General features: G+C 33.4%; 1 protein-coding gene across 2 annotated transcripts in view; it reads right to left on the bottom strand.

Moving 5' to 3' along the window:
* The window catches only part of PHF14 (PHD finger protein 14), a 163,086-nt gene that overhangs the window by 97,959 nt on the left and 53,304 nt on the right, over nucleotides 1-11,823 (bottom strand). For both annotated transcript variants that reach the window (XM_061344711.1, XM_061344710.1), the window contains exon 15: nucleotides 46-96. In XM_061344711.1, coding sequence (XP_061200695.1) covers nucleotides 46-96 — 51 coding nt within the window. The remainder of the gene's footprint in view (nucleotides 1-45; nucleotides 97-11,823) is intronic.

Raw genomic sequence — 11,823 nt, 5'->3', positions numbered from 1 at the left:
GTGAAACTGTTAAAAAAACAAAGAAACAAAACACTATATTCCAACCTCAGGTTTTTCTTCTTCAGGCACAAAGCTTCGTTTCCGTCCTCTAGTTCTCTGGAAGAAAAATATATTTAAAATTCAATATTGGACAGTAATATAATGGTTTTGATATTTATCTATTATTCATAACAACAACAAAAACATACCACAGGAAATAATTTAAAGCATTAATTACTGAACCACTGCAAGACAATTATTCTGACTGATGTCAGAACAATAGCTTCAGATTCTGGTTATAAACCTACAGACCTAACTAAAAAGTAAATATAAATACATTTGTTGACCTAAGCGTGTGAAGCTTTATTCTAAAGAAGACTGCCACCAGAACTGTGGATCTCCTACCAACTTTGCACAAACTTCCCAACGCTGAAATTCATAATCTGAATACTGATATGAACAGTATATTATAGCAAATTCCTTGAGCACTTGAAGTGCTCTTTTTGTAAGCCAAGGGATCAGATAAAAAAAAGCAATCAAAATAAAAAAAATAAATAAAAGATCATTAAAACAGAAGCAGAAAATATTTAAAAAGTGGAAACTATTTCAGTATTGCAGCTGGCCAAAAGGTCTAAATATCAACAGTGAGGAGGAAGAGGTTTCCATAGACTCTTAACTGTAAACACCAAAGGTTTACAAGCAGCTGTATGTAACTAAACTCAACTCACTGAGTTCAGTTTCAGTCACAATGCTTTTATCTCTCAAATAGCAGCATTATAACCTGCATATGTTAAGTAACTTCACAATCTGACAATATCAAACGCTCTCCTCCTTGTTTAACAAGGAAAGAAAACTAGAAGGGATGCAAAAGGAAATTAAAAGCATCAGAGACCATTCCACTAACCCACAATGTCTGACACATTGACACTAATAAAATAAAAAGTAACAAAATGAACTTTTAAGTGCTTGTTTTTCTGCAGGAAATCACCACATTAGAAAATCATTTATCTTACGTTTAAAACAACACTGCCTACTTATGATGTCTTCAAGCTGTTTTTGAAGCAGCTCGTGTTCATTGCAGAAAAAGTAAAAGCCAACTGATGGAAAAAACTTAAGGGAGTTTAAAATCACAAGCAACCATAAATTCAATTGCAAAGAAGCTAGGCATATCATGTTTATCCTGTTTGGGGTCCTCTTTGAAGGGGATTTATCCTAGTTTCAAATTCAGACTGGTCTCTATTTTAAACCATTTAAATTAAATATTTAAAATATGTTTACTTTATATAACTATATTTTAATATTCAAAGATAGTTCCACTGTAAATAAACCCATCACTTCAATGTATCTATACCTTTCTACCAATGCATATTTTGATCTGCACATGTGAACAGCATATTGTTTGGGAAGTTTTTTTTCTTTTTAGGTAAGAGTTAACTCTATAGTAGAAAGGACTGTAACAGAACGGAAAACAATATTCTACTTTGTGCCTCTTTTACCATTGAGGTTTTCTTTCACATTTCCTTAAAGACAATTTATAAAAATCTGTAAAAGCTTCTATTTAATACATCTCAATATTTACTATACATTCTGTAATACAGTCATAACTGAGGAGTTCTACCTTCCACAAGCCATACAGTAGACACCTAAGTGTCCACATCTGAAAGAACTGATTTATTACAGGTAACTGAGTTTATCGGTGTACTATTAGAGGTATTTGTCCAACACGGGCTACATGACAACTACATGTTACACAACCCAAGGTCATTGTAACTTAAAACCAGACAAAAAAGGATTTGATCAGACATCAGCACTGTAACTGACAATTTCACTACTTTCAATCTCTGGCATTGGTCCTAAGTACACTTATAAATTTTGACAATTTTAAGCCACACAGGCATTGCTGAATACAGCTGCATAAAGACTAAAAAGAAGTAGATGTAAAGGTACATGCCAATGTAAGCAGTGTTACGGTCCTCATTGTCTCCATGCTTAAGCAAGAAGAGACAATAATGCGTGCTTTGTACAGTTAGAGTAATGCCATCTTGAAAACTGATATGCAATTTGGAAAAAAAGGTAACAACAAAATTTTTTACCCTAAGTGTAAAAGAATACAAGTTAGTAACTGCATTTTAAGAAGCGATGAATCATAATCTAACTTCAGCAAGTAGAAACACAAGATCCATAAATAATCTAGTCACCTCTGTCAAGAAAATGTTGGTTTTCATCTGCCTGCTATAAAAAGTGTGATGCATATGACAAGGAATATCACATTAAATTCTACTTGGATTATGCTTCCATTAGATTTCTAAACCTTCAAACATACTTCAATCTGTTTCGACAATCTCTAGAAAACAAACATTAAAACCAGTATCTTTGAAATAATGTTTGCAGTAAATCTTTTATGCTTTTAAAGTAACAAAATTTTACACTAATGTTTTTCCAAACTTATTCCCACACATATTTCTTCCAACATATTGGCAATGCTAACATCTTCACACAATCATTACACTATTGCCAGCATTCACAATGGAAAATAACACCATAAAATTCACAACAAAATACTGAATATTCTCTGATTTTCAACAATAGCCTTCCAGTAATTAAGCATATGTGACTTTATATACATTCTCACTGAAGTTACCTTACAGGTTCACCAAAAAGAATCAGATAAGCCTGGACTACTTTGTCCGATATTTTTCACTGCTGTTTGCCTTACCGTATTGTATTCGCTGTTCAAAATGCTTTGAATAATTTCTGTCATTAGTGGGCTCAGAATCAGATTATAAACATAAAATATTAGAGCTGCATGTACCTGCCATAAACAAGTTAAGATTTCTTATAAAAGAAAAGCTTAAAAGAACAGTGTTATTGTATATGTCCAATGACAATACTACAACTGAGATAAACTTGTTCATATTCAGAACTTATTTAGAAAAAGAGATGTTAATCCAGTACAAGATGCATATAACTTCCATATCAGCTTAGAGATTTAAAAGGATCAGGACATAAATGGCTAAAAAACAGAATACTGACATAAGAAATGAATAATTAATGATGAAGCATAAATGACGCAATGTGATGCAGATCAAATGCATGAATGATTAGGGGTGACATTTTTAGAATATATATGGACAAGAAATCAGTAGAGGTATAGGAGTAACATGATTCCAATCCATGGAAGGAAGTAGTGTACTTAAGACACTCCAAAAAATCAGACCATTAAAAAAAAACCCATAAAAACCCACCAATCCAAAATGGAACTAAAGATGTTGTTGGAAGAAGAAGAAAGACTGAAGTGGGAGTCTCCACTTTAGACGTGCAAAACTGAAAAGTAAAGGCTTCAATTATCATATTCAAGTTGTTTATGTGCAATTCGTAACAACTGGACAACAATATAAAACATGTAAAATTAAAAGGATTAGTTAATGCATTAACTGTATGATTTTGAATACTCTCAGAAAAAGAAGTTTCGTACATGAGAAAAATGAAAGACATTTGTAAGGGACAAACAAAGCCTGTGATGAATCCTACATTCTGAGAATAGGCTGGTTTTGCAAAACAGCACGTAATTTTGTTTACAAAACAGTAAAGGAAACAAAGCAGCAAAGGCAAGCCCCAAAGGAAACAGTCTGCCACTACTCATAGATGCAACAGGTTGACATACTAGTCTCCAAACATGAAAGCAGAACGGTGTACATAACAGAATAGGTGCCCACCTGACTCAAAACCACCATGGCTGTCACCAAACCATATTGCTATGCCTCTGGAAGACACACGCTTTAAACCAGTGCACCCAAAGGCAGGAAGAGAAGGCAGTACATTCATTAGAGCAGTTTTGCTTTGTCAGCTGGAAGGAAAGGAAAACCAGCCATGACCCAGAACTCTTCAACAGACCAGAAGTGCGGAGGCAACTCCCAAGAGTCACAAGTATATGCTCCTGTTAAATACGAAGTGTTCACTGAAGTGCTCCTGGAGGATAAGAACTTATACTGTCACCTACTTCATTTCTTCTTGTACATGAAAAGATATACAGGAGTTATTGGTGTTCCAAAGAAATGGAAAAGAGTATGAAATACTGAAAGTTATCTGAGGTCAGTGGCAATGGTTCAAGTCCACTCCACATAAAGTAAACTAGCATAGTTCTGGATGTGATCTGCTCAGTCACTATTCTGCAGAAAATCAGCGGTGATTTGTGCATGGCAATTTCAAAAAGCTCTTTGAGAAGGTGAATTTAAGCCCAAGAGAGGTCAATAAAACAATGATATTTAACAGAACCTAAGAGTCATTTAAAACAGCAATAGTAATTCTGCTAATATTTCAAACATCAAAGTAGAACACACTGCTCCCAGTTTCTCCTTTGCTTAATGCATTTACTGGTTAATGTAATTTTTTTAATTGTTTGCACATGCACACAAAAGCAGCAAGGAGGCCCAGCACACCAGCCTACGCCATTTTGTTTGTGTGAATTCAGGGGTTTCACTATGTTAGTGTGTACTGCTTCTGCTAATAGACAGGAAAGATGATCCTTATCATGCTGGTGCTTCTATACCTCTTGGATGTCACAGAAACAATACCGTCATACATAAAGGGCTTTTCTTTTCTTCACTGAGTTTCTGATACCACTAATAATATTGGTACCATGAAGTAAATATTACTCTTCTTCATAAAGGTGAGCACAGGAAATTCAGTCAGTACTCCAAGTGCTCCTGAAATCTGTGGGCACATGTTGTTATTATGAAAGTGTATTTTCATTTGTGAATTTCATATAGTTAATTTAAAACTAGTCACAGATTTCAAATTTAAACATCGATTAAATTACTAAAGACACACCTGACCCACAAAACTACCGGTACTATTATTTCACTGATGTATAAAAAGTCTGTGGATGATGGTTTGTGTTGTAATTATTAGAGGGACAAATATTAAGAATTTCAGAAGCTTTGATTTTTGTAGACCTGTAAATCTCAGATTCATTCTCTGAAATAAAACATATTTGCTTTTTGTTTCTGACTGACCAGAAGCTACACTGACTGCTCAAGAAAGGCACATAGTTACACATACAATACACAGTGAAGAGGACTAGTACAAGATTGCAACCATGCTTTAATTCTGTTTCCCATCTAAATTCTTCAGGCATTTTCATTATCTTATGTTTTCATTATCACCTTATAGTTAACAGACACTAATGATATACTTCCACAGTTTTACCTTTTATCAAACAATTGTTCACTGATATATATCACACATACCAAAAACTTTTTAACCCTCTCACTCTTGAAGGCTCTAACATATACTTGTTATCAAGAATCATTCCAAAAAGGTCATGTCATTTAATTACTACATAAGACGACTCTGATATGAAACATAAGCAGAGGAGAACACTTTCAGAAAACAGAACTGGGAAAACTTCCACTGCTACCAAAAAGGTTACCTAATGAAATCACTGTGCTAACTATTAAAAGCATGCATAAACTATAGATTTTAAAAAAAAAAACATGTTGAAACTGCACAGATAATGTGATTTCTCTCCCCTGTTAAACACAAACTATGACCATTTTTCAAAGACAGCAATTTTTAATCCATGATGTCACCCAATCCTTATTAAGAGTTCAATGTCCAAGAATCTTTTGCCAATGGAAAGTTACAATCAAGCCAGCTGCAGAAAAATCCCTTTGACTCCCTTAACTTTATTAAAAGGCAGGTAAAAATATTCTATCAGCCACACAAGCATAAAATTATTTTAAATGAAGGTAAGGACAGCAACACAGACAGCAGATGGCACACTCGCTCAATATAGATCAAAGTGAATACCTTAAATGGTCCATATCAATACTATTCAAAATACCTTTGAAATAATTATTTAATTTTCTGGAAAGCTGACAGCAATAAAAAGGGAACTGACAAATAAACAGCAGTAAATCGAGAGAAACAAGTCTACCATGAAGCTTAATTAGAATTGCATTTTCCCCCTTTTTTTTTTAGTTCACATTTTCTTGAATACTTTTGTTTTCTAGAAAAGTAAAGATTTTGCAACATTCCTGCCATCAAGGTATACTAGCACTGAATCTGGCAATTAACTTGAAACTACTGTTTCTAAGACTTGTAAGCATATAACAGAATTCAAGAACTTGGAGGATCTAGGTTTCTTACCCCTAATTTACTCCAAAGCACACACATTTGGAGAACTGAAACTGAAGCAGGGGGGCTAAACGGCCAGAAAAAGTCAGTCTGCAGACGTGGCTAAAGTAAGTGATGCTCTTCTGGAAAACTGAACTTAATGCACTATTTGCAAAAGAGACAGACACAGTAGTTAACTTATGTATTGACATTTATGTCATCAGAATACTATTTGTAATATGTCCATTTCTTCATGCCTTTGCTACGTCAAAAATAAGTGACCTTTCATCTACGGCTTTTCCATCACTTTCTTAAAAAACAAATCAAACAAACAAAAGGATCCACAAACAAACAAAAAGAAACCCAACAAAATGCAAAGCTCTCATATACTTCATTTGCTTCAAGCATTGTGGAAGAGCTGTATGAATGTATCTTACTTCCTTGCTTTCTAAATTTGACCTCAAGCCAAAAGAAAGAGTCCTATACTATCATGCATCTGTGTATTTGGCAAGCTGATTGATTTAGTTTTTATGTCTGCATTGACACATTACAGACTCAGCTAAGCTTTTACATTCAGTGATGAAGTAAAGAAAATAGGTATTTTGTAACGTTCTTTATAACGATAACATTACATTTCAGAAAGCTGTGTAACTCCTGATTGATTTTTTTCTAGAGCATTCATGTTCACCTGACAGCAATTTCTTTAAAGTTGAGTAAGTCAAACACCCTACTATCAGATCACTGATTTGAAAGGTCTTTCAGGTACTTATTTATAAGTCCTATTTAAATGAGTTCATAAATCACTGACAATGTTAACTAAAATGATGACTGATAAATATACATAAAGTGCTTTAAAATTATTTATGTTTTTATGAAGCACTGATACTTACATTCAAATTGGAATTGCTGTTATGTTTTCCTCCTGCAGCCATCTTTTATTCAAATCTTGTATCAATGACATCACATAATTAAGTTATACAATAGATGTCTGGAAACCACTTTGGTGGAAATGCTTCAGTTAAATACAAGATAACAATCCTGTTTATCTTTTAATGTACTTGGCAAGAAAAAAAAATACACCACTCCCTTTGCTATCTTTTCTTATTTGAAACAAAAGCAAGAAATGGTCATCTATTCTAAATAAGTATTTATTTGTAAAACAAAAGCAGTATACACAACCACTCCCTGCACTAAGAACACCTTGTAGGTGCTTTCTCAGTATTTTTCTTTTATCATTATTTTTTAAAAACTAATCTACTTAGACTACAGCCCCTCAGGCACAGAATTGTTTTCTTCCATGTTCCAAAGAATGAACAGCATAGTGTTGGCTAATAACTTCTTCCCCCAAACACAGACTTTTTACTGCTAAACAGAAAAATTACTGCTTATTTGGACTGTACACAATGCAATTATAGAAAAAAGCTATTAGGTTTTCAGGTTTTAGATAAGGAAAATAAGTCTGATATCGAAAGATCAGAAGGTTTTATTTAAATCCTTCAACACACTATTCAGTTCCCCAAATGCCTTTACAAAAAAGCCTTTTTCACCTTTACAAGACAAGGTAGATACTTCCTACTCAGTAAAAAGGAACCAGAAATGGAATTTCCAGACAAAAGAAAACATAGCATATTAAAGAGTACCAGCATGTGACAGCATTTGTTGGAGGATGGACTATTCAAACAACACAAACACTACTTTACTTCAACAGATACAACATGATTACAGGAAAAAGTATTTCCTACCACCTCTTACAGTTGAGCAATATGGCTCAGGAAGATGTGCAGGTATGTGACATTTCTCACAGAAACTCCGCTACACTTCCAGACAGCACGTACAGTAGGTAAAACATACTTCAAGGGATTTTAAAGTATAGTCACTGAAATATACTTTTTTTCCAAGGGATAAAAGCAGAACACTTATTTTGCAAAAATATAACATTAGACTAACAAAATTATTTTAGCAAAACCTGTGTATTTCTTTTTATTCAAGAATAGCAGAAGTAGGCAATTTGTTAAAAGCTGGTTTTGTATACATGGATCATCTCTGAAAAACTGAATATACATAGTTGAGCAGATGAAACCCATTAAACACTCAACTTACTGCTCTACAGCACCATCCATATCTCTTAAAAGATTTTTTCCAAATAAACAAACCATTGTACACTTAATCTTTATAGCAAAAATATCCAATATGAAAAACCATACAGTTCTGCAAAAATGTTTAAAAACTTATTCAGATTAAAAAAAAATATTTAAAAAAGTTTATAGACATCTGGTTTATGCAGATCAGCTACTGATTTCTATTAGCTATTAATTTCTATGAAGTCAACTAGCAGCAGAAATAATAATTTGTGAAGCTTATACAAGTATGAAATTGGAATTATAAAGATTAGAGATTTTCAATAAAGCTAGTTTAAGGAGTTATGCACTGCTTAAAGTGTATAAGCATAAATGATGAATTAAAACTCTGCCCACAAAAACAGCCCTTATACAAGAGGCTCAAGTTTAAAGGCTAATGTCTTGTCTATTTACATTTATTTATAATTTGCCTAGACATTGACTCAAGAGTATAATTCTGCCATGTTTAAATCTATGGTTGTGCACTTCGGTATATTCTCTAACATGGTCCGTCTTGGGAAGTTTAAAATCAGAAAGGTCTTCTTGTAAATTTTAGTCCATTTTTTGTATAGAATATGATGGGTGTTCTCTCCAAAACAATGCAATCCAAATGGCTGGACTCTGTCTTCCCTTTTTCTTCAAAAGAGCTGATCTTTATATAAATATCCTGCAACATTTCTGAAAGCTAAGGGGATGGACATACTACAGAGCACTCACAAGGTAATTTTGAAAACCTATACAGCATTAGGATGCAAAATAATGCCCTGACACACAATTTACGTAGATAAATGTACATGGAAGAAGCAGTGTCCTGACTGAATAACCTGCTTCAGTCTCACTTCTGTCACACTTCCAAATTATAGAAAGAAAGCTGAGGCCCCAACACCACGCAGAAGCTGTGAACACTTGGGTACTCCAGTTGTCACAGGTTGCTGGCTATCATTGTTCTGATGTAACATTAGACTGAATTAAGATCTGAACAACTTAGTCCCAAGAGAAAACTTGTGTTTGCATTAAAGAGTCTCACCTTCCTCTCAATGAGTTGGAAAATAAATATTCCTCACAACCCTTCCCACCCATTAATTATTTATGACACATGCTTTTTGCACAAGCAGAATGAAGGTATGAAGAAAAGGTACCTCATGCAAAATAATGCAGACCATCCTACTCTAAATCTCTGCTAAAACTATACTGACACAGATATAGGGCTACATACTTGAGAGAGTTAAGACAAGAAAAACCTGAAAAGAACTGTTAAGTTTGTAAGGGAAAAGAAAGAGAAGAAATGGTACAGGTTGCATAAATTAAAATTAGATATCCTCAGTATTTTTTGCAATAATGCAAAACAAATTCTAAGGTTACATTTAAAGAGAGAAAAAAAACCCACAATTTTCTTGAAAAAAATATTTAACCCTGAAGAGAAAATCCACATCATCAATGAATTCAGCAGCTTTGAAGAATAATAAAAAATACAATTCTGCAGGACTTAGCTACACATCCTTAAATTGGATGAGAAGTAATGGTAAAATTATAAATACTTCTGAAAGAGTCTTTAACTCTTCACTGTACAAGGAGACAGGAATTAGAAAGAAAAAAAACACCCTGCATAAGGAAAAAGCATTTTCTTCATTAAAGGAGGTATCCTTATCATCCCTGAAATCAGTGTTACCAAACAGGAGCTGAAGGACAATCTGATAAAAAAATATCAAGTCTGAAAGTACAATTTAACTTTTTTTTTTTTTACATATATATGGTTAGCATATAGGCTTAATGCGATGCATTTGTATAAAATTTCTTACAAATTCCAGCTATTTTTGTTATTAGTACAACACCTAACGCAACTTCATCAAAATATTGGGGTTTGCACATAATTTCTGTCAACAAAGTAATGACAAACCATACATAGCAGTGAAATCCAAAAATGTAAGACACTTTCTATTCTCTTAAGGTGTGTCACAAAAAACCCTTCTCTCAATTATATCAGTTCAAGATAATTGTATGCAAAACAAATGGAAATCCCTTAAGAGCAACAGATACACAATTGAGTCTTATAATTGCACTTGATTATAACTGTTAGCAAGGCTGCTCACACAAACTAAACTGAATAAAACATGCTCAGAGATACAAAGGACTCTGAGAAGACTATGAAGTATAGACTTTGTATTTATATATATAAATTATTATTTATATAAAATTAGTAAATATTAGAATTTATATAAATTATCTCTTTATAAATATATTTTTATATATTTATATATAATTTTTTTTCAAATTTCCCATTTTTAATTCCTTAAACTATTTAGAAGCTTTTGAGCAGTGAGGACACAAAGCACAGAACAAATCATCTGCTGAAAAGCACCACATAGTTGAGTCAGACTCAATATGAGAAGTTTTTCAAAGGTCAGGTCTTTTCCTCTCAAATATTCAGAGAGCCCCAGACCTAATAAATTTAAAAGTATTCTCTTTCTAAAGAAGGCAAGCCAAAACAAACACATAACAAAAACTAACATCAACTTTCAGGGTTCATAACAAAGGGGAGCGGGAATCCCATGCTGCCAGGAAGCACCTAGTAAGTCTTCAGAGGTGTGCTATCTTAATATTGTCATACAGCCTAAATGACCCAAGATCATGAAAGAGTTGAAATAAAGGAATTCACCATTGTTCAGAGAAAGAAATCCAGCAGGTGTCTTCATAATTAGAATTATTCACAAAGCTTTATTTTGGATTACCTGCAAACCTAATAATTTGAACTAAATTAATCATTTTGGCTTGAGTCACTTGAGTTCTTCTTAGCGACAGATCAGGAAAAGGAAGCCATTAGGTAAATCAAAGCTGTGGCCCAAACAGTTAAAATATATTGAAGTTTAACAAAACCAAACACTTAAGGTTAGGTCAAGAAAATACTTGGTTAATCTTAGTCTATACTCAGATAAGTATGGTATCTGCTAGTACAAGCATAAAAAGTCTGGAAAGCTCTGCAAAGAAAATAAAGTTGTTCTGCATGAGAGAAAGAGCATGTCTAGCCTAATGTGAGAAGGTTTTAGGTATTTCCAAATACCAAGAAATATATTGAAAGATAAATCATCAGTTTATACACAATTACTACTCATGCCCAAAGGGTCATGGGAACACTACTCATTCCCTAAACTGGACCTAAAAGCCCTCGATACTTTCATGTACGTTTCAGGTGACATGACACATGACACATCAAAATGAGCAAGTAGGAGAGCAAAACTATAGGGATTAGAACACAATGATTAACAAGTTCTACAATTAAATGAAAGAAAAATGCTAAATATTTCATCAGCAAATGAAAGCTTATGTTCTCTGAAAACTATCCACCAGGAAAATTTGAGAAAACATACAATAAGATTAGTAAGTTAAATTGAAATAAAAGGGTCTTGTGACAGTCACAAAATGTGCAGTCTGTCAGTAGGTTGCCTGTACATAAGGAAATGACTAATTACTTTACAGCTGTAACTGGCAATTTGATATATTTAAATCTCAGCATACAAGAACAAAGTGTCCTTACTACTATGGTGAAGAATAGCTGTAAAGGCTAAGCTTAAGTACAAACTGAATGTTCTTTTTCTGCAATTGAGAGGACTTT

The sequence above is a fragment of the Neopsephotus bourkii genome, unplaced genomic scaffold (assembly GCF_033783945.1).
Source record: "Neopsephotus bourkii isolate Nb327-2 ecotype Australia unplaced genomic scaffold, CSIRO-AGI_Nbou_v1 NB_233, whole genome shotgun sequence".
Taxonomy (NCBI): domain Eukaryota; kingdom Metazoa; phylum Chordata; class Aves; order Psittaciformes; family Psittacidae; genus Neopsephotus; species Neopsephotus bourkii.
This window is presented reverse-complemented; position numbering and strand designations above follow the sequence as displayed.